General features: G+C 38.3%; 6 protein-coding genes and 1 pseudogene across 8 annotated transcripts; 3 read left to right on the top strand and 4 right to left on the bottom strand.

Annotated features, from left to right (window-relative positions):
• The first annotated feature begins 3,373 nt into the window (after nucleotides 1–3,373).
• LOC117619781 lies at nucleotides 3,374–5,407 on the top strand. The gene is made up of 5 exons (XM_034349817.1): nucleotides 3,374–3,801; nucleotides 3,910–3,986; nucleotides 4,127–4,163; nucleotides 4,268–4,376; nucleotides 4,496–5,407. Exons 1-5 carry the CDS (start codon nucleotides 3,501–3,503, stop codon nucleotides 5,046–5,048), a joined length of 1,077 nt encoding a protein of 358 aa, XP_034205708.1. The 5' UTR covers nucleotides 3,374–3,500; the 3' UTR covers nucleotides 5,049–5,407.
• Nucleotides 5,408–5,644: 237 nt separating this feature from the next.
• Nucleotides 5,645–7,343, bottom strand: LOC117619635 (GDSL esterase/lipase At2g40250). The gene is made up of 3 exons (XM_034349634.1): nucleotides 6,618–7,343; nucleotides 6,096–6,360; nucleotides 5,645–5,951 (listed from the first exon to the last, which is right to left on the bottom strand). The coding sequence occupies exons 1-3, from the start codon at nucleotides 7,242–7,244 to the stop codon at nucleotides 5,758–5,760; spliced, it is 1,086 nt and encodes a 361-aa protein (XP_034205525.1). The 5' UTR covers nucleotides 7,245–7,343; the 3' UTR covers nucleotides 5,645–5,757.
• Nucleotides 7,344–8,970: 1,627 nt separating this feature from the next.
• On the top strand, nucleotides 8,971–15,574 carry LOC117618764 (UTP--glucose-1-phosphate uridylyltransferase 3, chloroplastic). The gene is made up of 17 exons (XM_034348489.1): nucleotides 8,971–9,852; nucleotides 10,070–10,250; nucleotides 10,339–10,488; nucleotides 10,599–10,760; nucleotides 10,876–11,048; nucleotides 11,159–11,225; nucleotides 11,354–11,520; nucleotides 12,321–12,479; nucleotides 12,705–12,796; nucleotides 12,884–12,978; nucleotides 13,110–13,187; nucleotides 13,374–13,469; nucleotides 13,770–13,844; nucleotides 13,916–14,007; nucleotides 14,108–14,270; nucleotides 14,816–14,876; nucleotides 15,175–15,574. Exons 1-17 carry the CDS (start codon nucleotides 9,182–9,184, stop codon nucleotides 15,285–15,287), a joined length of 2,595 nt encoding a protein of 864 aa, XP_034204380.1. The 5' UTR covers nucleotides 8,971–9,181; the 3' UTR covers nucleotides 15,288–15,574.
• Nucleotides 15,575–15,622: 48 nt separating this feature from the next.
• LOC117618765 (U-box domain-containing protein 1-like) lies at nucleotides 15,623–18,265 on the bottom strand. Its single transcript, XM_034348490.1, has one exon. The coding sequence runs from the start codon at nucleotides 17,946–17,948 to the stop codon at nucleotides 15,876–15,878; it is 2,073 nt and encodes a 690-aa protein (XP_034204381.1). The 5' UTR covers nucleotides 17,949–18,265; the 3' UTR covers nucleotides 15,623–15,875.
• Nucleotides 18,266–20,724: 2,459 nt separating this feature from the next.
• LOC117617945 (LOB domain-containing protein 21-like) lies at nucleotides 20,725–21,672 on the top strand. The gene has a single exon (XM_034347581.1). It carries the CDS (start codon nucleotides 20,838–20,840, stop codon nucleotides 21,405–21,407), a length of 570 nt encoding a protein of 189 aa, XP_034203472.1. The 5' UTR covers nucleotides 20,725–20,837; the 3' UTR covers nucleotides 21,408–21,672.
• A 365-nt stretch (nucleotides 21,673–22,037) lies between these two features.
• Nucleotides 22,038–24,026, bottom strand: LOC117617944 (trihelix transcription factor ASIL1). Of its 2 annotated transcripts, XM_034347579.1 has the most exons (3): nucleotides 22,669–24,026; nucleotides 22,510–22,551; nucleotides 22,290–22,406 (listed from the first exon to the last, which is right to left on the bottom strand). In XM_034347579.1, the coding sequence occupies exons 1-2, from the start codon at nucleotides 23,576–23,578 to the stop codon at nucleotides 22,535–22,537; spliced, it is 927 nt and encodes a 308-aa protein (XP_034203470.1). In that variant the 5' UTR covers nucleotides 23,579–24,026; the 3' UTR covers nucleotides 22,290–22,406; nucleotides 22,510–22,534. The 2 variants fall into 2 exon arrangements, with proteins under 2 accessions (XP_034203471.1, XP_034203470.1); XM_034347580.1 differs by lacking the exon at nucleotides 22,510–22,551 and having other exon boundaries at nucleotides 22,038–22,406.
• Nucleotides 23,684–24,840, bottom strand: LOC117617942 (annotated as a pseudogene). Its single transcript, XR_004584459.1, has one exon. The product of XR_004584459.1 is annotated as a pentatricopeptide repeat-containing protein At3g56030, mitochondrial-like (transcript).
• Nucleotides 24,841–27,406: the final 2,566 nt, after the last annotated feature.

Here is a 27,406-nt window from a genome sequence, read left to right as displayed (position 1 = left end):
TTGTTTGTTATATTTACCTTTTTTGCACTCATTAGAATTTCTGGACTTGAAGCAACCAGGATACACCCCCTGGCCTACGTGGATATAGATAAAAGTCACCAAAAATTGTAATCCTAAACTTGCAAATATTGGCCAAACCAAAAAGAAATTCGCAAGGAAAAAGACACAAACCTGCAAGTAAGTCAAATATGGACTGGGATTTACAGTCCTCAAGGCTCTATAAACTTCAAATGGGTCAGCAAATGTTCGGCGTTCAAATCGTTGACTTAATACAATCTGGAAAATATCCCCCGCGGCTATATGTTCTTTAGCATGATTTACTATGTTCTTGTACCCCTCGCTTGTCATGTTTGAGTTCTTTAAAGTAGGACCAAATTGGCGACTATGTAGATTCATGGAACCTGGAGATAGCCTTGGGCTAACAATTGGAAATCGGATCAATATGGTATAAATGAAACTACAAATTAGGAAATGTACCCATAGATAAAATAAGTATAACAGTTACTCACACGTCAATGTCGTGTACTCTAGCCACTAATTTCTCCAAACGTCTTACTCCATCTGTATAAGCTTTCTCAACTGTCTAGCCTCACCCAATGAATTGCATTGGGGTGGGCTCCATCTCTGTTAGAGCGTTGGTACACAAGTTGATATCTAAAGTTGATCTCCCTAGCATGACCCTTAAACTATTATTAGGTTCGATGTTATTCCTTTTAATGCATGCATACGTCATTATAGTATAATTAGCATTGTGTGATACCACTTGTTACATAACATGCCTATTTAATTAAAGAATCGCAAAAATTAATATATATTCTATGTAGACATTTGGACGTTATGATTGTGCGGACGCTATATATTTTCTACTACTTCTCCTTTACAGTGGCATCCACACAATAATAACACACAGACATTCGGATAAACAAGCAATATTAAGAATAGAAGAATTCAAATACACGACTTCATATACAAGAGTAACGACTCATAGCCATTTAAATTAGTTAATCATTTAAGTTACCAATTCCTTTCGAAGAGGTTAAGTGATGTGGTCCATTGTGAGTTTTGACACATATATAATACAGCTCAGTTATTGCATGTCGTGATGATTTGATATATGAGAAGGAAGTATGGGGTATAATTAGGAATATACTAATATGTATAAAATATGAAAATTGAGGGCTGTTGCGAATTGTATATATTCTTGCGAGTCTTCGTTGAATTTATTTTTTTCTCTTTTCTTTTTCAAATTTAAAAGAGCCATCGACTGAGAGTAGAATTATGGTCAACAGAATATAATAACAACTATTCTTATCATATTGATGGAAGTTTTTGATGGCAACATGCATGGCATGGCATGGCATATTGCCATACAAATAATTATACATGATGATGAATGGATGATTTTTATTATTAAATTTAGGTAGATGAGAAAAAGACAGACATCCTCATCTCCAACCAAATAGATCCGCATAAATAGGATCACGAGTTCTCATGCAAGAAAAAAAGAAATCAACAATTACATTAACAAGGTTTAAAAAAAAACCCAAAGAATGAAACCGAGGTACTGTTGGGAGTTGACTTAATTCACAGTTGGATGCTGCCGAATCTTTTCAGACAAACCTCTCTCTCTCTCTCTCTCTCTCTCTCTCTCTCTCTCTCTCTCTCTCTCTGTATTTTAATAGCTTTCACAGCCAAAAACCACAGCCCGCCATGGTAAATGTCATGTGTAGAAAGAAAAAAAATAATGTTTCTTTTCGATATGTTTCTGTTCACATTTTGTGTCTGAACTTGTGCCAATCGTATAATATTTCTTTCTCTTTTGTCTGTCTTTTATATTATTATGAGATAAAGTTAAGTATTGGACCAATTCAGCAAAGTAAAAACACACCATTTAATATTATTCCATCGGTTTGGGCTTCTTGGGTGGTGAGTTTATTGTAATTCATATACTTTTTCCTGGTGATGAAGTTTCTTGGAAGATACAGAGCTAGCATTTGTTTGACGGCTGTGATTTCTCTCAGGACAGGATGCTTGTGATGGGGTGAACAACTTTAGTCTTTAGTGGTTACGTATATGTCATATTATATTTGTTGTAACCTATAAATGCATAAACATTAATGAGAGGGCTACACATACACGAGGCCAGAATCAGAATATTTGGTTTTCAGTTCAAACATTTAATAAGGCCATTGTTTCTCATGTAAGCCGGCCTCATAATGGAGAAATACTTCCTTATATCTGTTTTATTATTTTTTATTTTTTATTTCTCTCTTTATTTGATAAGTGATAAGGTGAGAGATAAAGAGGCAATGAAAGTTAAAATGGAAATATGAAAATTTTTCTCCTTATAATGGTTTCAGCCACGGTGTGGAAACCCTATCTCAAAAGGTATTAGAAATGAAAAACCGGAATTAGCATCATGATTATGGGTTAATCTTCATTTAATAAAGGTACTGATTTAGTTCTTCGAATACCAAAAGTGAACTGATCCAAATTCTAGAGCTTTCCCAGATGATATAGTTGACTCTTGGAACCACTTCCTCCAGTAAGGACAAAATATATGTATCCATGATTATTCTAGGTAAAATGGCAGTGGCATTTTTCTAATATTTACATTTGCTTACTAGTGACTGGAGAGCAGAGAGGAAGGCCCTGCAGGTTTTGGATTAATGAACTCAAAACCCAATTGCCAACCCTGAACCAAATTACAAATAAACATTATAATATTTTTTGGTCTGATATATATGTGATAATGCATGTAATGAGTCACAGGTCACGAGCTGACAAGCTAACCTCTTTTTATTTAAAGCCACGTACAAACCCACAGGATTCTTGTTTCACAGCACAGGGGCTCGTGCAAAATACTAGCTGTTTCTTCACAAAGTTGACTTGCCCCAGTCTCCATGTGGTAACGAACCCTAGCTCATTACAGGAGCAACATGACAATTTCCTAACAAAAAATATTATGGTAACAAATTAAAAAAATTACCATTTACCACAAAAACTAATTGGTCTCAGACATACATATAAGTGCGGACATGAAAGATTATTTGTTTAACTTATATGAACATTAATTAGGTTGTATAAGGATTATTATAATACCATTTAAGTATGTAATTGGTCCCCTATATAGTAATTTTGTTAATTAATATCATGTACATGTATATGTATATATACATACATGAAGGCATGGACAAAATTTGCATCATATATACATGTATTGTAATGTATGTAGAGGAGAGAGGAGAGAGAAAGAGATATGGTTTAGATACTTAAATCACATGCGTCATAGCTAGGAGAGAAATTCCATTGTTTTCCAATTTCTCCATTTTTGCAAGTGCTATAGCTCAACTGCCTAGCTTTGTATGTAAACAATGGATCTCCTCAAGCATCTACTCTACTGGACATCAGAGCATATAATTTCATAAACAGGAAGATGATGATCTCATCAGGATCTTATCATTATTTCTTGTTGCCCATCAATCCCAAGACATAAAGAGATGAAGAGTAAAAGCTCCACTGAAGAAGTTTCTGAAACAAGCCCATCTATCAGCAAGAAGGAATTTGAAGATGAAGATGATGAGGGAGATGAGGGTGAAGAGGAGGAGGTGGACAAAGATAGCCTGCAGCTGAGGAACAATGGTGTCAGCTCCAGCAACAGCACCATTGAAGAGAATGAGAAGAAAGGAGTTTCTGGATCTGTGCGGCAGTATGTTCGTTCCAAGACATCGAGGCTTCGGTGGACACCTGATCTCCATCTTTGCTTTGTTCATGCAGTTGAGAGATTAGGTGGACAAGAAAGTAAGTCCCGTACATATATAAATCACAAGTTTGTGATGATTTAAGATTTTAATTTGCCTCTGCCCAGCAGTTTCCTAAAAGTATTAATTGTGATTTAATGGTGAGCAGGAGCAACACCTAAGTTGGTGCTTCAATTGATGAATGTCAAGGGTCTTAGCATAGCTCATGTCAAGAGCCATCTTCAAGTAATTAATTTGATCCAGATTTCATGATCTATACATATATTTTTCCTACTTGTACTACATAAAATTCAATACCGTGATCGAAAACATATAAATTCAGGTTCATACATCTGATTTATGTTCTTTTTTCTGGCTCTGATTAGATGTATAGGAGCAAGAAGATGGAAGACCCCGATCAAGGTAAACTGAATTTATATACACAGAGAGCTACCTGCAACAATTAGTAGAAAAAGTTAGGGTTACATATTTGCAATTTTGTGAGATCTTACTTCCTTCTATGACAGTTATGTCGGAGCAAGGCTTTTTCATGGAAGGCGGAGACAACCATATTTACAACGTCACTCAACTCTCCATGTTACAAAGTTTCAACCAATGGCCTTCTTCCGGATTAAGGTATATATAAATTAGCTCTATTAATTTACTCCCTTTTCAGCAATTTATCAAGTCTTTTCTTTTTAACTGAATCGTAATTTGAGCCAATAACCAGTACTAATTAATTTGTTTCGTTTAAGATATGGCACTGCCACTGATGCCGCTTGGCGAGGTCGCCAACACCAGATTTATAGCCCTTACAATACACACAGGACTGCCCTACTTGATCATAATACCAGAAACATTGGACTTTATGGTTCAGTTGCTGACAGGATATTTGGAAACAACAACAATCCCACTTCAGCAAACAATCACTTACATACAAATAATCCATCTCCCAGTTATGTTCAAACCACTTGGAGAAGGCATCAAATCCGGGATGAGTCATTCCAATCCACGATCCACGTGCCATGCCAAGATCATAGTTGGAAAGCAATTCGAGACAGGCAAAACTTGCTGAAAAGGAAGGCCCCGGATTCAGATCATACTACTTGTGACTTAGATTTGAATTTATCTTTGAAAGTTCCACCAAAAGATGATCATGAATTTGGAAAGGGTTTGGAGGGTTGTAGTTTATCTCTTTCCTTGTCTTCATCTTCATCATCGAAGCTCAGCACGAAGAAACTAGAAGGTGGTGGTCATGGCAGGGGGGAGCATGGGAGGATGCCAAGTACTCTGGACCTCACTTTATGAATGAGACAATGATATTCTAAGTGAGATCTTGAGGTACTTGCCGATATATTGTTCGACCAAACTAATGAATGAACTTGACCGTTGTCATATTCTACCGCCATAAAAAGGTAAAGATCACCACTATAGTACTTGTTCATTTGTTCGATCTTTTGTTGTATGTATTGTCTTGTATCGATCCATGATATATAGCCAGCAATATTATTATTAGCAAAAAGATATTCAAATGGTGATAACGATAGAGACGAATAATTTTTTCTTTGTTGGTAGTACCAAAATATATGCACAATTGGTGGCCATGTACATTGTTTTGAGAGTTTTTAGGCTCCTATTTCCTGGTAAATCTTTTGTTTGATTAGAGATTTAGGGCAATAAAAAAGCATATTTATTGGAAATCTCAAATGATCGAGACTTTTATATGTTATCTTTGAAATGTTCTGCAAATAGTAACGTTTTCCTCATGAGACCTCTCATTTTGAATTGCATTAATTTATATCTCTCCTTTAGCCATGATTATATCAACTTTTATATGTTAGTGCAAAGGCATGAATGATTCATTTTAGCATACACAAATGGTTCACCTGATGAACTTGACACCGATGAGCTTCAAAAAGCCGCTAACCAAAACTATATTTAAAAGAAAGAAAAGTACATATTTATATGTTTCATACTGATGAATTTTTCAGACTAATTGAAAAAAAAGATCTAATATTTAAGCAATAAGATAGGGTAACACCGTCTTTTGAGCCATGTCAGCAAGAACGGAGTATGCTGCTTGGGAAGGATGCATCGAATCCCAGAACAGAAATTTAGAAGCGTCTGTACATGTCAATGAAAGCTCGCCGCACAAAGGGCCCAACTCTACCAGCCCTGTTCCACAGCATCCTTCATGTGTTTGTGAAAACCCTACATTTAAAACAAATAAGCAGAGAAACCCAAAAAAACAGTTCAAGGTATACAAATCCGAGATTGATATCCGGTATCAGACGATTTTACGAGTAAATGAGAGAGAGAGAGAGGTGATAGAATTGGAAACCTAGCTATACGTACCATATTTGTCTGGGTTGGAGAACATGTCCATAATGGGATTGTAGGTGTCAAAATAGGCGAGCCTGGAACCAGAAAGTGAGGCTTGCAACCTTGAGATGAGGTCTTGGAGCTTGGTGTTGTAGGCCTGAGAGTCCTTGTTTTGCTGGTCCACGCACACACGGCGCAACCCATTGAAGATGCTGCCTATTGTGAGCTGCATTGGCAGGCATCCGATTGGTGGAAGACTCGCCACCTGGAACCTCCTTGCTCCCCTCTTGTATAGGTTCTGTAACCCCCAAAAAAAAACCCACACCATATATATATATATGAGGTGTATAATAATTCTATTTCTGTGCCTATGTCCACGTAACGTTACAAGAAAATCAGGTTGATTTGATTCAGATTGATTGTAATTTTTACAATGAATTAAGGTAAACTAATATGCCAGGATTAGGTTACGGCATATTTTGGTTTTGACGTGATGGACAGAATTTATATGCATGGCTTCAATTAGAGGAACAGAAATAATTAAGATTTAATTACCTGAACGAAAGATCCAAGTGCCCGGAGCAGAAAATCCTGGTACCCTGAAGGTGAAAACGCAATTTTCCTAACAGTCACAGGCAACTCATACATGTTAAACACCATGTCGTTTGTACCAGCACTGATCACAAACACAGCGTTTTTCACAATCTCGCTACAATTCTGTTCCCCAACAGTTTTCCTCATCCTTCCCAACGCTTCATCAAAGGCCTCCAACTGCTTCGACATACTCGTGGCCTTGGACACGGCCAAGGTCAAATCATCCATCCCGCCACCTCCGGACGCGAAACTGACACCCGTTAGCAAGTCGCGGTCGGTCAGTTTCGGGTCATAGTAAGCGGGCAGGAGGTCCTTGAGGCCGAGTTTGGAGACCATGAAGTCTGTTGCGAGCTTTCCATTTGAGAACCTTCCGGAAGGGACGTGATTTGGCAAGTCTTTGCCGTAGGGTTTGTGGTCACTTTTGAAAAGCGTGAAGGGGAGGCGGTTGTTGTTGCCTGAATCCAGCGTAGAATCGCCGAAGGCGAAAACAGCGGAGATAGGTTGAGACGCGGTGGTTGGAATTGGTAGAGTTAGCAAGGAGGCGAAAGAGAACAAGAGTATAAGGAGGAGGTTGGTTTTTTGCTCCATGATGATCGATTATGGTATTTTAATTAATTTCTTGCTGTGAAGAAGATGGAATAATAAAGAGATTACAATGAACCAAAAGATGTTGATTTTACAGAGAGATTTGGGATAGTTGAGTTTGGATTTGATTCGATGTTTTTGACCCTTTTAAATACAAACTTTATTTGTTACCCAAAATTAGTTAGGAGTGTAAAGGAGAGCAGCTGGCAACTCTATACATGCATTATTATTGTTATTATTATTATTATTATCACATTAAATGTTAAAATGGGAAAATAAAAAGAAATTTGAACTTCTCACAATTTGAAAGTGGTCATCGGGTTGAATTGAAATAGGTTTTTGACATCTCATAGTGACTGGATATGCTATTCTGGACCCAAAAGTTCCAAATGAAAGAAAGTCTTGACCCCCAAAGATTTCTGTTTTGGCAAATTACTAAAAAGCTTCCTTTGTCCCCGAACGGGATTACAAACAAACAAATTTTATTGTTTATTTTTCTAGAAATGGATTCCATGACCACTTGTTTTAGAACTTTTAAAGTCATTCCTAAACAATAGTACTTGTATCCTGTTTTCGATTCCTCTACTACCTTTGCATCAAAATAAATTTGAATAATTAATCCTATTTGTATTAAAGCTTGGTTAGGAAAAGAAAAGAAATCTCAATAAGGCAATAACATTTCCTTGAAAAATAAAAGATATTGAGGAAATTTTCTCTATTTTCCACATTAAAAAATCCACCAAGAGGTGAAAGTGTACAATGCATGGTTTTTGGGGTCAGAATAATTACGGTTTGGAGAAAGGGAACGAGAAGAAATGAGCATGGGCAATATAGGAACAATAGGGTGTGGCATTTTCGGTGGGGAAATAGAAACGGGATGACAATAACACAATTTTTTTTAATTAAAGAAAAAATAAAAGACAAATATGAATTAGGCTAATTGAAAAATAGTGTTTGTAATATAAAAAAGGATCATAGTGAACATACCTGTTGCACCTAAATCAAAATCCGCTTGGACATGGCCCCGAAGGCGACGGCCATGACCCCAAATTTAGGGGCCTCAAAATTTATATATGCTCTGTATATGTATATATGTGTATTTAGGCCTATATTAATGCTAATTTTTCTTAGGTGTTCAAAACTTAATAACTCAAAATAAAAATTAGTGCTAATTCTTAAAAATACTAGAGATTAAACGTTAAAAAATCATTAGGGTTATTAGGTGCCATATTCTTCTTGTTTTGTTGGAGTTAAAAAATCATTAGGTTTATTAGGTGTCATATTCTTCTTGTTTTGTTGGAGTTAAAATGTGATCAAAAGATATGTATTCTTAATTGCATGATTTAACTATAATTTTTTCTTTGTAGATTTGCATTGTATCATCCTTTGAACTAATCCAAGTTCTGCAAGATTTGCACATTTTTATTTTTTTTACTTTTTTGTTTAACCTTACTCGTATACAAAGTAGAAGGGCCTCATTAATTTATGGACCATCCAAAAGTCAGGGACCTAAATTCGTATCCCTCCTTGATAAATTATATTAATTTAAAATCTTAATTTAAATTATTGGTTGTATTTTTTTAAAAAAAAAATTAGAGGGAGAAAAAAACAAAAAAATAGGAGGGAGAAGACCGAAAAGCGTATAGGAAAAAAAAAAAAAAAAGGGAAAGTATTATGAAATAAAACGGACCAGTCACAGATATCCGAATAATAGCAGGAGAGACGAGAATTAGGACACGTCATCAACATCTACACTCTCCGCGAGTCCACCGTTGGACGGTTCTCTCTCCTCCCTCTCTCTCGCGCTCTCTTCAACCTCCGTATATTCCTTCAGCATCTCCTTCTTATCCTTCCCTCCCTTTTCTCCTCCATTTACAAAACCTCTCTGTCTCCTTCTTCTTCATCATCATTTTCAAAGCCTACCATTTTCTCTGTAAACAATGGCGCGCACGACTCCAATACTTAACCACAACAACACACACTTGCTCTTCACCTTCAAAACTCCAAACTCTCATTTCAGCTCTCTCAGCTCTCTCCGCCTCACCAAACACCCATTCTCACTTTCTCCTTCTTCTTTATCGTGCTCGCCTTCTTGTTGTATTACGCGCGTAACCACTGTGCCAGTAGAGTACGCGCCGTCAGCTCCCGATTTTGATTTTCACCAAGAGCTCTCTCGCCTCAAGACTCTCCGTTCCAGGCTGGCCGACTCCAATTCCCTCCGCGCCAAGCTCAGAGTGATCGAGGGCGATCCCAGAGTGAAGCGGTTCTTCAATTCAAGCAACAATGGCTTCTCTACGGTTTTAGCTTCTCTCAGTTTGACTCCTTACGAGTTGTTTTTGTTCAAGTGCTTGGTTGCAGCGGGGCAAGAGCACGTGCTCGGTTGGGGTTTTGAGTTCGTCCAGAGCGAGATGGAATCGGTGAGGAGCTCGGTGAAGAGCGCGCTTTATGCGCTCGTCTCAATGATTGAGAAATTGGATGTGAATGGCGAGGGTTTGGGGGAGAACATTGGTGGCGTGGCTTTGAATGATGAAGATTTTAAGGACTTGAAGAAGCTCTTAAAGAATTTGGGAGAAATTGAACAGTTCTATAACTGCATTGGTGGAATTATAGGGTCAGTTAATTATTTATATATTTTATCATCATCCGTTAATTTTAAGTATAATGCTTTCATGATTTAGTCTTGAGTGTAGTTTTTCTATTGTTACATAATCAGCTGCATCTACCTTCGTTTACATTGATAAATTTACTTCTATAAGTGGTTTTGAATTAGGATGTATATTGTTACCTTGTGCAGATTTGAGATGCATCTAATTACATGCTTGGTGCAGATATCAGATAGCAGTATTGGAGCTTCTAGCCCAATCAAGTGTTGAAATGCAGACTACAAACTGGTCAAAGAGCATACAAGAGCACATGGAATGCCAGTTTTTGGAAATTCACGCTCCTAGTGGACTTGATCTTTCTCAAAATCCAGAATATGCATCCCAAGCTGCTTTATGGGGAATTCAGGTTAGTGCCAGGCTTTACTGTTCATTCAACGTGAAGGATGATGATGCAACACAGGTTGTCTAGAACTAAAAGATCTTATCCATTTTAGGGTTTGCCAAACCTAGGTGAAATCTATCCTTTGGGAGGCTCCGCAGACAGGCTTGGTTTGGTTGATCCTGACACAGGTGAATGTCTCCCTGCTGCAATGCTTCCTTATTGTGGACGGACTTTATTGGAAGGTCTTATAAGGGATCTTCAGGTATAAGTTCTCTGTTTGTCAAGCTTGCAACTTGACAAGAATAACATTAGAATTATTTTGTAGACGACAGAAGGTATATGCATCTAACATTTGTGTGTTTCAATTGCAAGGCTAGAGAGTTCCTGTACTTCAAGATGTATGGGAAACAATGCATCACTCCTGTCGCAATCATGACAAGCTCTGCAAAGAACAACCATGAACGCATAACTTCTCTTTGTGAAAAACTTGAATGGTTTCGAAGAGGTCGATCAAGTTTCCTACTTTTCGAACAGGTTTAATGTGCGAAACTACGAGGATATTTGCTATTATTGCTTCTCTATAGTGGAATAGTTTCTGTGGTTTTAGCAATGAATACTGTTGCTGAAATAATTACTTGTGAATTTCCAGCCCGTTGTTCCAGCTGTTAGTGTCGAGAATGGGCAGTGGGTAATCATGAAACCTTTTGCACCCGTATGCAAGCCTGGTGGTCATGGGGTGATATGGAAACTTGCTCATGATAAAGGTATTTTCAAATGGTTTTATGATCATGGACGGAAGGGTGCAACTGTACGACAAGTTAGGTGAGCCATAAGTAGTAAATTTAATAAGTCCATTGTTCTTCTTCAGTTGGAAATTTTTCATAATCTGGATGCCAAACTCTGCATTTACATAAATAATGGTGACTTTCCAGCAATGTTGTGGCGGCTACAGATTTGACCCTTTTGGCGCTGGCTGGGATTGGCTTACACCATGGAAAGGTACACTTGTTTCAAAAATTTATTTTAGACCGCCCTCCTTTTCTGGCACCTGCTAAATAGTTATATCAAGCAACCTACTACATATACAATTGGCATTGCTATGGAGTTCATTTGAGTTTATGGAACAGAAACTGGGGTTTGCCTCCTGTAAGAGGAACTTGGGTGCTACAGAAGGAATTAATGTTTTAATTGAGAAAAAAAATCTTGAAGGAAGGTGGGCATATGGTTTGTCGTGCATCGAGTACACAGAGTTTGACAAGTTTGGGATAGCAGATGGACCTCATTCTCGTAATAGGTATACATTTCTGTTAATTGAAATTTGTAATCTAGTTTATATGATATGGTGTGATCTGATATCCTTTATGCTTGAAGTTAGCATATGACCAATATGCTTACTAGTATGCCAGTAATACAATACTTTTTTCTTCTTCCTGTTAAGGATATCCAATGTTGTTATTTGGTGACACAAAATTTTGCTTATTTTTCCAGATTCTCTAATATACTTTTAAGTGCTAAGAAGAGTTTGCTCCCAAATATTCTGAAATCTTTTTGTCATGTGGGTTCAGTGGCAAAATCACAAATACATGGTTCTTGATTTGATAAGTTTGGCAAATATCATGACAAAATAGTAAATGTTTTGAATTCATGTAATCATAATATGGAAGATCTAGGTGCTTCGATAATTGCATAAAAGCACCAACGATATACAAGTTATCCCCACTTGTGTTGAAAATGAAATAACTCAGTAATGTTCTTTTTTTCTTATGAAGTCACATTTGGAAAAGATGGGGTACATGTTAGGATTATAGACCCCCATATCTTAATTGCAACTTCTTATGCATTCTCAAATCATCTTTGATTAGTTCTGGTTTAAAGGTTTCACATAGGATATGTTCCTTTATATGTTGTCTGTAGAGATACATTTGTTGACTGAATATCTGTAATGATTATTGTCTTGTGCAATTTGATCTTGACTCTTGGTTCATGAACTCATCTTATAAGTTCTTGGGCCATTCATTTCTTCCACCATGGTTGTTATTTTACGGTATAAACTTTCAGTATACTACAACATTAACCATCCTTTCTATTTCCAAGGTTGCAGGCAGAGTTCCCCGCCAATACAAACATCTTATATGTAGATTTGCCTTCAGCAGAGTTGGTTGGGTCAAGTAATAGTGGAAACAGCTTACCAGGCATGGTGCTGAATGTTAAAAAGCCAATAACATTTGTAGACCATTTTGGAAAACCACACAGGTACTTTCCTGAAACTTTTAAATGCTGTTTTCCCAAGTGGCTATGTTGTCTGCGTCAATGATACTTGATACCAGATCATGCAAAGATAACCTCAAAGAACCTTCTTTCATCTATAATGACTATTAATGCTAACCATTACATATACACTATAAAAAGAGTCAGGACTTGTAGCGCAAGCACACATGAATGATGTTAGCCTGACTGTAATCACTTTTCAATTGCTAGTGTCTCTGGTGGAAGACTTGAATGCACGATGCAAAATATTGCTGACAGCTTTGTTAATACATGTCCATATCGATATTATAAGGGTGTTGAAGGTATAATTTATGTTTAAATTGTGGCATACCAATTCCTATTAACGTTTTATGCTTATCAAGAACTTCAATTTCTGTAACTGTTGGCAGATAAGCTCGATACTTTTGTTGTTTTTAATAAACGAAGAAGGGTCACGTCATCTGCTAAGAGGAAAAGAAGACTTGCAGACAAATCTTTACACCAAGTATGTACGTGTTCTCTGTCCCCAATTTTGGGAGTAGCTTGGACTGAATGAAGTTTACTTTTTGGCATAGCATAGTTGGTGGACATGGTAATTTTTCTCCCTAAGTTAATATGTTTGAGTTTGAGTTGCAGACTCCTGATGGTTCACTGTTGGATATCCTACGGAATGCCCATGATCTTCTTTCGCAGTGTGATATTGAACTTCCTGAGGTAGATCCTCTTACATATTTTGTAGTAATGTTGCCAAACTTACTTCCACTTCACGTGAGCTATCACTAGACAATAAGTATTGGCTCAATGTAAATTTAATATATCCTTCTAGCAAGCTGTAGAGTTTTTTTTATGAATTTTCTTTTTATATTCAATTATGGTATTTTACTTCACACTACACTGCAGATTGAAAGCAATGAGAAGTATTTAAGTTCTGGACCACCATTTCTTATCCTTCTGCATCCTGCTCTTGGCCCACTTTGGGAGGTCACCAGACAAAAAGTAAGTCAATGAGAATCTTGCTAATGTGCCTTTTCAAGGTTCAACTCATTTTTCTTCCTTTACTATGGGGATCGTCATTTACTTTCCTACTGTAATTATGATTTCTTCTGTTACCAATTACCATATTAAGATGCTCTCTGCATTGAGTTATGCTTGCTTCTTTTTCACATGCTGTAAAAGTCAAATGGCCATTTTGAAATTTCATTTGGCATCCAAGACTCTGTTGTTTATTTATTTACTTACTTCATTCAAATATTGAAGAACTCAATAGTTAAGCAGTAAATTGTCTTTGCCTATCAGTTCTATGAAGGCTCAATATCCAAGGGCTCTGAGTTACAAGTAGAGGTTGCAGAGTTTCTCTGGAGGAATGTTCAGGTTTGTACTATTCAAATAGGACATTAAGGTAAACTGTTGTTTCCTTAGCTAATCTATTTCCTATATTGCAGCTTGATGGAAGCCTGATCATAGAGGCTGACAACATTATGGGCTCAACTAAGATTGATCAAAATGGTGAACCCCTTTTACAATATGGACACAGGTAGCATGTTGCTCTAATTTCTACTACTTATTAAGTCTGTTCAGAAATGGTGAACCCGTTTTACAGTTGGACTCATACTTCCAATCTACTCATCCTGTAGGTGTGGAAGATGTAAATTACGGAATGTCAAAGTATTGAATGAGGGAATTGACTGGACTTTTGGAGACAATGTATACTGGAAGCATGATGTTCAACGCATCGAGGCATGTAAGGTCGTACTGCATGGAAATGCTGAATTTGAGGCAACTGATGTAATCTTACAGGTTAGATTGACGGTTAGATATGCATGGAGGATAGACAAATCGTTGAGAAAATAGTGAATTTCAGAGGCTTTTTTAAACATTAAAAAGTTTCATTCTATCAATTAAGGATAAAACCTCCAGCTTTTACAGATTATATGAGGTACTCCTACTTCAGTTCCTGCCGTCCTAGACATATTCAAATCATTAAGAGCCAATCAAAAAGCATTTTTTCAATAAATAAATTATTTTACTAAAGATGGCCTTGGGGATGTGATATCTGTGTTACTAGTATTATAGTATAAAATCTACCCATGCGATTGCTTTTATTGTATTGAATTCACTAAGAGGCAAATGTTTAAAACATCTAAATTTAACTGGTTTTTAATATTTAAGTCCATTTTGGACCTTGTAATTTCCCTCAATGACTTTGGTGAATGGAGGGTTATACATTCAATTGTTAGGAGTTCACCTCTCCAGCTGGCTTATTCTGAATTATAAGCTTGTTATAAATTTATCTTCCAAGTCAAATCTAAGAAGCTCCTTTTGCTGCTTACTAACTGATGCAGGGAAATCATATATTTGAAGTTCCAAATTCCTACAAAATGAAGATCACACAAGGAGATTCAGGTTTGTAGAGTTATGAGGCTTTCATGATATAATTGGTTGGTTTGTCTGTAGACTTCAGATATCTAACGTCCTGCTAGAATTCATTTCCCTTAAAAAGCATACTCTTACTATCTTCAAGCCTAACATTTCATGGAACATAAGGATTTGCTTGCCCGGAGGTAGAATCAAGCCTAACATTGATGATAACTGTTAGAACTGACCCCCTCTCTAATTTACACGCTGACCCGAATGCATTGTGACATACTTACATGTGTGCCAGACCATGATCTATTCATCCATCATTTCATTGATGATACAGGTTTAGTGGTCCGATTAGATCCTATTGAACAGAACATGATGGATAGTGGAAGCTGGTACTGGGAATACAGCATAAAGGGCACACACATTCAGTTGGAGATGGTAGAGTTGTAAAACACTGTAAATAGTACTCATGCTTACCATAGGTGAATCATGGTTCACAGATGGATACCGAGGTCACTCTCATAATTTCAGGCATGTTCCGGTCTGTTAGGTTTAACATGGTTAAACCATTTTCATCTTCAAGCTCATTTCTTTCTTATGTAATAGTAGTATAATTACATCTCTTTGTTCTTTTATTATTGGCGAGAGGAGCAAAGTTTGAGGGCCTCCTCGAAAGACTGATGTAAAAAAAAAAAAAAAAAGTTAAGCAATCAAATGTATTCAGTTATTTCGTTTTACGAGTAGAATTGCTTACAAATGTGTTCAATTATTGCTTTCGAGTAGAATTGCTTAATCTTTAGATCATAAAATGCATTTTCGTGAGATCTTTACATCCAATCTTAGCGAAATGAAAAGTGGTCTACAATGCTCAAGGAAAATGCCACCATCGCTATAAAAAAAATGAATATTATTCTGGAAACAAACAACAATTTAGCTTTTGAGATCCACTGGCAGTAATAAATCAACACCACTTTCATTTCTGTGCTTAAATCTTCACGAATTTACACTTCTGTATCCAACAAACACTCTTTAACACTGTCATCCAATCTGATTCTGAGATTGAAAGCAGCACCTATTGAGTAATCTAAGGAGTGCATCGGCTTTTCTTCGAGCTTTCAAGGATCCATCAGCAGCCAAGCCCTGAAGAGAAGGAATGCTACGCGGGTTCATTAACAGCCGTCTCGCAACCTCCTTTCCTCCATCTTTGCACAGCCCCAACAGAAGAGTTATCGAATTCTCCTTCCCTTTCGGAGAACCAAATCTTAAAAGATCAATAAGAATAGGCACTAAAATCCTGTTCTTCCCAATCTCCTCCAGCCCTTCAGAGCAACCCAAAAGTAGAGCCAGCACAGCCAAGGCATCATCTGTAATGCCTGCCTTGTCATCCATCAGCAGCTGAATAAGCAGAGGAACCGCCCCGGCAAACACAACACTCACCTTGTTAGCATTGTAAACTGCAAGGTTAAAGAGTGCTATGGCAGCATCCTTTTTACCAGCTGGAGTGCCTTCTTTCAAAAGCCCCACCAATGCCGGAATGGCTCTAGGGCGCTTCCCAATGGTTACCTTGCAGTCATCTATCATTGACAAGCTGAAAATTGCTGCTGCTGCATTCTCTCTTGCTTCCATGGTGTTCCCTGATTCTAAGACATTTACTATGCTGTCAATTGCTCCAGCCGCCATGATCAGAATCTTGTTGTTGTTGTAGATGGAAAGGTTGAGTAGCGCAGTGACAGCATTTTCCTGAATTCTTGGTTCGTGGGATCTCAGCAATGTCACTAGAAATGGAATAGCTCCTGCCTCAGCTATTATCCTTCTATTGTCCATGCCTGTTTTGGCAAGTAATCGTAGCTCATATGCTGCTTGCTTTTGGACATCTGGTGAGCCAGTTGCTAGTTTTCCCACCAGAAACTCAGCTGTCAATTTAACGGCATCAACAGCAGCTTTCACAACAGAAATATGATCAACAGCATGCTCATACAAGTCTCTTTTGCTGTTGCTCCTCTCCAAATCTGAGGAAGACGATGGTGAGGATTGAACTTGGGGAACGTTGTTCTCCTCGCACCATTGTTGCATTAGACTCTTGAGTGCATAGTTGGGTATAAGTGCCATGTGAATTAGCTTCTGCCCACTTTTGGGGCATGTTTGGTGCCCTGAATTTATCCATTGGGCAATCGAATTTCTATCATAAGTGTGGCCGGATGCTACAATAACAGGATCTTTCATCAAGTCTAATGAAATAGGGCAGCGGAATTCGTCTGGGACATTGGGGATCAAGGATTGAGAAGATGAAGAATGATCATAATATCTATTTGAGGGTGTAGATTGCACTTTTAAGTCCTCTTTGCTGGGTTTTTCAAATTCGTCATCAATAAAAATGATGGATTTGCAGTATGAAACAAGAGATGTAAGGTTGTGTATGTTTGATACCACAATTAGTCCACCACTCCCTGCTTGCTTGTGAGCTTCTGCCTCTAGCTTTAAAGTTTCTTCCTCATAATCCATGGTGTTTCTCAGACCAATGCTGCAAAGTATATCTTTCACTTTCACCAAGTCTATGAACCCTTTGTTCTTCTTGTTCTTCTCACTGTTGCTGCCCATCAAAACTAGAAGCTCTTCTCTTCTTTCCAGCTCTTTAAGGTCAATACACAACTCCACCCTTTTTGCTTGCCTGTGAAGAAGCTCAATTTGCTCTCTGATATCTGCTGTAACCTTAAGCAAACTCAGAGGTAAAATATCAAGTGCCCTTCCCAGCTCCTTCACTAGCACATAAAACTGATTTGAAACTAACTCTGTCTGCATAAGCCCCCACAAAAAGCTGCCATCTTTGCAATCTTGGATCAGAAACTTAGCTCTTCGAATCACGGAGAAAAGCTCGGTGAGGCACAGGATCGAAGATGGGGGAAGCGGGCCATTTGATTCTTGAATCTCTTCAAACAAAGAAGTAAGAAGCTTGATCCTCCTGATCATGGTTGAGATGTTCCTAGCCTGCAGAACTGGAAGCTTTTCCGTGGAGCACACCTCATTGCATATGTGAATCAATGATTGTAACAAAGACCCTGTTGGCAAAAAGCCTGTGGAAACCATAAGAGGAGGAACAAGAGCAAGATCCATGGTATATCTATCCTATGCTTCTTCTAAATCTGAATATGTTTCTGTTAATTACTGTGCCAAAATTTTCTTTTGGTTAGGAATTGAATTTCCTTGAATGTTGAAGAACAACAACAACAACAACAACAACAACGTTTGTTTCCTGAAACAAAAAATTACATGTACTAAAATTTTGATATTAAAATGATGGCCAGAGAAAGGAACATTAATCTAATTGCATGGATTCTTGACTGTTTCTGTTTGGAAAGTTGACATTAGAAGACAATAGAAAAGGTGGTAAGTGAAGGAGTGAGGGGGATTCATGGGTTGCTGCCACTTGGAGGGACGTCCGGCCTTCTAGGGTTAGTTATTTTCCGCCCCAGTTTTTATATTAAAAAAATTTGCCAGGGACGTTGAATGGAAGTGAAGCCATTCAAACTTGAATTCGGTGACCCAATTCGTTGCAACTCTTTTTCTTTTATGTCCATATATGGAATGTCTTAATAGGAAAGCATTGAGCCTTCGGCGCAGCAGAGACCATAGCCTTAGTGCCGTGGACTTTTGGTAACTACAAGTATTTATTTTGTACTAGTTTCTTACTATCTCTAATATTTTATGATTTTTCATGAAACCGATTTCACTCTATTGCTTAGAAGTTACAATGTATGTTTTTTGAAATATATAATATTATATACTCTGCATTCTTCGTTTAAAAGTCTTTTTTATTTTTGTATTAGCGGTATCAGGGAGGCAAACGTTGAACACAATACGTTAGATGTTGCAGGAATAGATTCTCTTAACTGGTGGCACGTCGAATTATGATTTCACCCTTACTTTTTTTTTTTACTGAATTATGAATGCAATCCTAGAATTTCAAAAAAAATATAATAAAAAAACAGTGAGATGGCCATTTGACTTGGCTGTTGGCTACCCACTGAAACAAACTTTTTCATTTGGATTATGTGCTATTAGTCGACTTCTCGTACATTAATTAACAATTACATAATTATAATAATTACACGTCAAACAATAAATCCATTTGCGTATCCTGCTAACAACAAAAGAATGAAAGCTCCATCGTATGCTATGCAAAATTTATTTCTTTTGAATTACAATAATCATGTTTCTTAACATCATATGCATATTCTATTTCTTTTGTCCAAAGTCCTTTAGCAATTCACATGCTGCTTCGTCTTCTGACCAAAAAGAAGAGCATCATATTGGGCCTGCCATGTTATAGCCTCTTCTCAAAAAAAACCCCACTATCAGCCCATGTAGCTTCAAGCCTCTCTATTTTTGAGGAGTGCTAGGATTAGCCGTTCACGTACACGTAAAAAATTATTAATCATTCAGGTCTACAAGTCTCACAATGCATTATCGACTCACAACCATCTATACGCGCTCAAACAGCCAATACAATAACGTGCGGTGGGCCTACTACAAGTCAAATCTAGAAACATGAATAGCTTTATCAAACATGAATAAGTGGAAAATGGTGGGGAAAGTGGAGCAAAGACCTTCATGCCCAAAGTCAAGCCACAAAAAATATGCTACAGCCTATGACACCACTTTCCTTTCTTTCTAAATCCCCAAAAGAAAAATATTTCAAAAAAAACAAAACCCAAAAGAAAAACGAAAATGTCAACCTCTATCAACCCACCCTAATGATTCATTTTTGGGCCGGCCCATATTCCTTCCTCTATGCACATTCGGCCCCCACGCTTTTTTCACGAGCGTGTCGGGCAGTAGTTGGGTTGGATTTGAAAAGCAAGTGCCGCGTGAGGATCACTTCCGTCATGTCGTTAGGTTTGTGTGGTCTGGGAAAACGACAGCCATTTCGACAAGTGGGCTCTTGGAGTTGGAGGAGCACTATTCTCATCTTTGTTCCATTTCCACTTTCTTTTTGCCATAAAATGTTTGAAGTGACATTTTATTCCTCATTTGCTCAAAAAATTTGGTGATAAAATTGAAGTGTTCAAAATCAAAGTTAAGAGGACTAAAGAAGAGTTTGGCAAATGTCAACAAATCAAAGAAGAAAGAATGTGGCAAATGATGATTTTTAGGTTCATTAGCATGTAGTTATGAACTCATTTGATCATTTACTTATTTTTATGAAAAAAACGATATCTTATCAAACATTTTAAACGAACAATTTTGATTAATGATCTTGTTATCTAAAATTCAAACTTATGACTATCACAATTGTACGAAGACTTTTATGTTTTTAGGCACACTAATCATGTTTATTTCATAATTGGCATTGGTTTCTTTCAATTGGTTTGATTGCAGGATGCAAAAATATGTTTGATCAGAAGCATTAGAATCATTTTGACGACCCAATCCAGCTGGAAAAATGGTTGATGATGGATTTTATGTTTTTAGGAATTAATCACAAGCAAGATTAATGGTGTTATAGTGATGCTTTGGGCACCACCATGGGTTATATAGATTCCAAGTTCATCTTTTTGCACCTTGCAATGTTTCCTTCTTGTGGACAAATCCAGCTTTCTCTTGATATTTGATTTACTTTTCTGGTGAAATTTCCTCTGTCAGTCAAATGAAATATGTCATCTTTGTTGATGAACCATCATATCCCATTATAACCCACCAATGGCGCATGATGATGGTGCCCCATCTTCAATTATTTGGCTTCTCTTTTTTATTTCCAAAAAAATGAAAGAAAAAAATAAACAAATAATCATTTCAGAAATTAAATTAGTAAAGAGAAAAGGTCAATCCAAACCACAAATGGACCATGCAAAGTATTTGGACCCTGCAACCTGCAACCTGCATGACACACTCCATCCAACTGAAGCATAATTTGGAAACTAAACCATTTAAAATTTATTATATATATGATGGAAAGGAGATTTCTCATTATAGAAATTGGAAGTGGATTTAGTTAATGAAGCCATGAACATGAAGGGAAGTCATGAGCCTCGTTCAAGCTCATCCTGTGCAGCTTGCAAGTTACTGAAAAGAAAGTGCAGCCCCACCTGCATTTTCGCACCATATTTTCTCCCCGACGAGCCCAAAAAGTTTGCCAAAGTTCATAAAGTGTTTGGAGCAAGCAATGTGAGCAAGATCCTAACTGAAGTGCCGGAGGAACAACGCGAGGACACGGTGAATTCGCTGGCTTATGAGGCAGAGGCAAGGCTGAGAGATCCGGTTTATGGTTGCATTGGTGCCATAGCTATGTTGCAGAGGAAGATGATTGAGCTGCAACATGATCTGGCAATTGCTAGAGCCCGTCTTGCTTGTTATGCTTCCAATTCTTTATCATCATCATCAACAACAGCTTCTGCTTCTTCTTGTTATGGTGTCTTGGATGATCAACTCAGTGAGGCTGCTTTCAGTGCGGTGGGCTTTCCTGCCTGCAGCGGATTTAGTAATAGTTTCATGAGCCAGAGTGCACCTGAACTGATCAGCCATAGCCAGCATGGACAAACTAGTGATTTTAGCTGTGCCCCATATATACTGTGAATTTTAGTATGATCTCTTTGTCTCTCCCTCTGTGATGGTAATTTGGGAATATGTGGCCTTAATTTGTGATTATAATAAAGTAATGGGATCGGTGAGAATTTAAAGCAAAGGGAGAGGCAGCATATTTATATTCAGCTCAGCCTCCTAGTTTGAGAACCCAATTCGTGTAGCTGATCACCTCACAGAACACTCGCCTTTAGATTGTTTTCCAGGAATGAATTGTGATTAGTAGAATAGAATGCAAAAGTGGCTGTTGGTGCTTCTACACTTGTTTAAGTGTTCTTCTTGTTCTTCCATTAACCTTTAGATGCTCCTAAACAAGTTTGAGAAGCCTGGAAATCTGAAATTTCGAAATCTCAAACACCATCTGATCCAAGATGACACATCAACAGAAAGCACGCTAGTTGTAGACACGTCTGGTGTGACCAATTTTCTCTGCCAAGCATTCCAAGATGAAGGCGTACACGCAACAGGGAGACTATTAACTTTACTAACTGTAGCACTGCGAATCCAAAGATTTACAGAGTACAAGACTAAAGAAGAATAGTTAAACCTCAGAAAATCCTCCATCAAGCAATCTATATAAACCAACTTCCATTGATTGATTCTATAACTCAGAACAGAAACTAGTGATCAAATTAGCATTGCCATTCAAGAGAAAAGCTGATACAATCCATGTAATCTATGAATGGAGCTTGATCATTATCAACAAACAAATAATATTACACTGCAGAAACATAAAAGTACAAGAAGTCTGTAGGGCTAACAACCAATCATGTACACCAGAAACATTACAATAATTCATAAACATAGGCCTCCAAAGCCTTGAACTTGAAACTGCAGATATATAAATCATGGAGCTCATGATGTGTACTTCAGAAGTAGCGAACTGGATATCGAGCTTTCCACTTAGATTTCTTACATGGTCTGATTTGTGGCTTGACAGAAACAACTTCCCATTTGAAAACGGAGAGTCAACCTCAGCTTATAACTTCTTTCCTGTTTTAAGGTATAAGAAATAACAAAACTTATCACAACATGAATAGAAACCAATCTCAATCAAGTAAAGCAGTGAAAAGAATTTCACCAAATCATCACATACTGATTCTTGAGACACAACAGCTGATTTATACAACCAAGTTCGCTGGAACCAACCAATTCAAAACATAGACAGACAGAGTAAGCATTGAAACCAAAACTGACCACATTGCAAAAATCTCTTAACAATCAAACAAAACCCAGAATATATTTTTCAAGCTACCTCTACAAGGAGCATACTTGGGGCGCTTCATCTTCTCCAGCTCGACCTGAGCATCCTTGAACATATTCAACCTCTGGAACTCGAGTTCTTTTGTGAACTCCATCCTCTGCTTCTCCAGCTCCATCATCTGCTCCTGTTTCAAATTCTCCATCCTCTCGTATAATTCCCCAAATTTCAATATTGCCCCCGCCAATTCCCTGCACGCCGCTCCACCCGATAACCCCACCGCCTCCATCCGACGCTTCCTTACACTATCACCATTACAATCCTCACCATCTTCGCATCCAATTGAGCTCTCCCTGGACCCACCCGGGGGCTTAGGCTTAAGGTCTGGGGATTTTACAGTGAGAGTGGGAATTGTGGGCTTTCTTTTGGTCGAAACGGCGGCGTCCGGTGAAGAGCCGATGAGGGAGTGGAGGCGGTGGTAGAAGGGCCACGTGGAAGGGCTAGGCTTTGACTTTTCGAGTTTGTACTTTTTCTTCAGGGTGTCGATGCGGTTTTTGCACTGGACGTCCGTCTTGGGCGCCTTGACGCCGCCGTTTAGTCCAGAGTTAACGGCGTCCGCCACCTCCTTCCAGTCATTCTGACGGAGATTGCCGCGGTTCAGCTGGATGTAACGGTCGCCCCACGCCGTGATTAGCGTCGATGTGGCGCCCTCGCTCCAACAGTCATCCCGGCCACCGGGGGCTCGGGTCCGGGTCGGGCGATGCATGAACGGTTTCGGGTTCGGTTCGGGCGGTGGTGGAGAAAGAGAGAAACAGCGGGATTTTTTGGTGTGGGTAATAATGATGGGTTGGGTGTCGACCGAAAGATGAGGAAAAAGATCGGACTGAGAAGGAAATGGAAATCTGGCCGTCCATTGTACCGGCGGTGACGTCAGCTCCTCTATCGGGGTTGGACGGACTACCATACCATTGACCTCTTTAATTTAACCATGTACGACGTTGTCGATGGTTTTAGCTCGGTTTCACTGTCAGCATTTGTTTAGTCTCCGGTTTACTGTGGAAAACGCCTGTTAACACTAACTAATTGAGAAAACAAATCATTTGATTAACACTAAATAATCTCATATTTCTCCTTCAATTTCTCGCCCATATCTAAACCCCTGGATTTCATTTCGTCCAAGACCAGTTTTGCCTTGTCAAACCTCTTCAACTTGATGAGCCGATACGCCAAGCTCCCGAAATTCTCCTTATCCAGCCACGTGTCCCTCCTGCTAAAGCTCCTCACAAACTTCACCGTCTGATAGTAAAAGCTCGCGTTCAGCAGCGAATCAATCACGTACACGTGTGTCGAAAGCTGCATCGGCACTCCATCGTCCACCATCCTCCTCAGCAGCACCAGAGCCCCCTCCACCTTCCCCGCCTTGCAGCGTCCAGCACCAGCGCGTCGTACGTACGCGTGTCCGCACTCATCCCCTTCTCCTCAATCCTCTTCAGCACTGCAGCCGTCAGATCCAAATCTCCAGAGAAACAATACGCCATCAGTAGATAATTGTACGCCGTCAGATCCAGCGGAGCCCCAAGCCTCCTCATCAAATCCACCACGGCCCACGCTTCCTCCATAACAACATTGAGTATGGGGTGAAAGCTACACGCGTTCATGCCGTGGTTTCCACGGGCCATCATTTCCACCACGCGCAGCGCCTCGTCGACCCTCTCCAGCTTTCAGAGCCGCGCGATGAGCGAGTCGTACGCGCTCTTTCGGGCGAAGCCATTGTCAAGACGAGCCAGAGTTGAGTTCGACAGAGATCGTTGAGTACGGAGAGGGAGGCGTCGGTGCTGGTGATGAACTTGAAGGTGTTGGTGGTGTTGAAGCAGTTGTCCTTCACGCACTTGTTGAGGAGGTGGCGGAGGTCGTCGAAGTCTCTGGAACGGCTAGCGGCATTGACCTGGTCATCGTAGTAGGCCGAGGTGGGGATATCGGGGAAAGTGTTGAAATTGGGGCTTTGGGTTGTGAAGAATCAGGCGGCGACGGTTAGGATATATTGGGAATTTAGTGGTTTGTGGGGAAGTTTTCCTAGGAGTGCCATGGTTGGCTGGCTCTAACTCCGAGGGTTTAGGGTTTAAGGCTGCTGAATAGAAGAAGCAGAAGCTCGTAGTCTCGATGAAGACCCCCCAAATTGAGTAATGGCTGGGGGGTTTTGGTTTGAAAATGTTGGGCTTAATTGGGCTGGGCTATTTTCCATTTGTATAAAAAGAAAAAGGGATCTTTATGTGCCAAGTAACGCTGGTTGTAGTTTGTTTTTTGGGCCTTGAGGCCCCACGCAACAAAAGAAAAAGAGTATTTCTCTAACCGAAAAAAGCTTGTTTCTAGCAATGCATTATGCATGCACCGAATGAGACTATTTGACTCCTTACATGTAAGGAGTCATTCCTCCTCACACATAAATTATAATTAGATATATATGAAAAAATAATTCATTAGAATTATATATAAAAAAATATTTATACGAACATCATCAGAAAAGTAATTAAAAAAACTCTTGTGGTTGAAATTTGTTCAATGCCATGGTGATTGATCTGTAAATTAAACAATTTTTCATATCAAAACCAAAGTCCACCTCTAACATAGGAACCAGGGCACCGACTTAACGTGTCCCTCAAAACACTATTATGACTATAAGTTCAGCTATGGACAAATATTTTGCCGTCTATAATGCGGACTAATTTATGAGGATGGCGACCCAAGAACAGACATTTCAAAGGTAACAAACAACTTGTTCAATACATTATGGTCGTGACTCGCATTCTTGGAGAGAGACTTTCTTGCCCCGATGTCAATGTCCTCTCCTCTTATTTCCCTCCTCATCATGTGATAGGTGACATGACCAGCGAGATATGGAATTTTTCCTTGTTATTGAGGTGCCCTTAATCGCGGGCTGATCAATCAAAACCAAAAATTTCCACATCACACCACGAACCCCTAAGAATCTCAGGATAAGCTAATTAAAATGGCCTTCAAGCAAGCTTGTCTTGGTCTGGCTTTTGTGAAAAGACGTGATGGATTATATCACAAACCAGCTGGACAAAAGGGAGACAGACAATAGGCCTGGCGGCCAGGGCCTATGAAAAAAAAGAATAATAAGATCAACGACATCAATGCATGCGTATGGAAAGCATGCATATCCATTGAAGCCAAAAGAAAAGAAGAAAAAAGAGTAGGATTTTGATCTCTCTCTCTCTTTCTCTCTCTCGTCGGCGTTCTTATCTGGGTCTAAGTTTGCCTTTCAACTTTATGCCTTTTTCTAACAGGGATGTATCAGATATGCCTCATCATCTTTGTTCCCGTAGGGACCTAGTTTGACCTATTTTGCTGACTTTCCCTTTTCACTTTTACTATTTTTCTTGAGCCTCCTGGTATCTCTCACTGTCTTAAAAAGGAAAAGTTGAAACTATAGACTAGCTCAAGAACAGTTGTGTGAGTCGGCATATATAAAATGAGAACAGTGGCGGAAGTATTAAGGGGCAAGAAGGTGTAGGCTCGTCGGAAAAATTATTGTAAATGCTTCAAATTATTTTTTTGCCCAAATGGTGTACAGATTATCTTATTTTCATTTTCAACATTTAAGTAATTGTCTTTGTTTTTTTACTTTCATTTATTTTTATATTACTCCATTTATTTAAGTTTACAATGTAAATAAGGAAGTACTCCCCATTTGGATTCAAATAAAAATACTAGAAAATTAAATTCTCATCAAATCAAAATATGAAAAATCAGTTTTAGTGCAAAATACGATTTAGGCTAAAAATAATGACTCATTAAGTCAATATATATTTTATACTAAAATCCCATAAAATCAAGTTTTCTTATTTTATGTGTAAGGAATAAAAGCCGCCAAAAATTATCTTGAAAAAATGATTATTCTGAAAAACAATTTTTCATACTTAGTCAATATTGCATCTCTGCTAAAAAATTTATGGGTCCGCCAGTGATTGCAGACTCGGATTTTTTAAACCCCAATTCTCATATGTAAAAGCATCTAAGATTACTTAATTATTATTGCGTATAAATTGTTTTCCGATGATTTTCTATAGGGTAATGTTAGGCTTACCACATTTTTATACAACATTTTTACCTTGTTCCGTCAGTTTCGAATCCTGATTTGGGATTTTAATCAAAGTTTCATTCTGACCTACCCTCCCCAACCATTTTAATTCTATTGTTCTTAGAATAATTTATTTCCTTTTTAATTAGCATCAAAAAATCCATTCAAAATTCCAAGTACAATAAAGCTTTTAATTCCGTTTATGAGCATGAAGATAAAGATAGTTATGAAGATAATGTCGTGGGGGTGCTTACTTACTCAAACATCATTGTACATTATCTCGATGAACATTTGACCAAGAACAAGCTAAACCCTTTGGTATGCATCACACTAATTACCGTCTAAATTTCTTAATACAAATATATATATATATATATTAATTTAGATAAGTATATTAAATTTTATTTTTGTAGGAAACACATGAAGTAAAAGAAGCACTTACTTCATTATCCCGTGAAAGACTCATAGATTTATATGAGTTCCTTGTACTTCACAAGAATATTAGCGTCGGGTACTTCTAATTATCTTCTTTTTTCTTTTTCTTTTTTTGGTTAGAGAAAGTTGAAGCAGAATCTTGATAAACATCAACTGCATCTGATCCTAGTTTAATGTGGAGGTGATTTTGTCCTCATTATAGTCATATTTCTTCAAACGAAGAACTATACCTACCACATTAATTCAAATCGAGGA

Source organism: Prunus dulcis, chromosome 2 (genome assembly GCF_902201215.1).
Source record: "Prunus dulcis chromosome 2, ALMONDv2, whole genome shotgun sequence".
Lineage (NCBI taxonomy): Eukaryota > Viridiplantae > Streptophyta > Magnoliopsida > Rosales > Rosaceae > Prunus > Prunus dulcis.
Note: the sequence above shows the minus strand (reverse complement) of the source record. Positions and strands in the feature narration are given on the sequence as shown.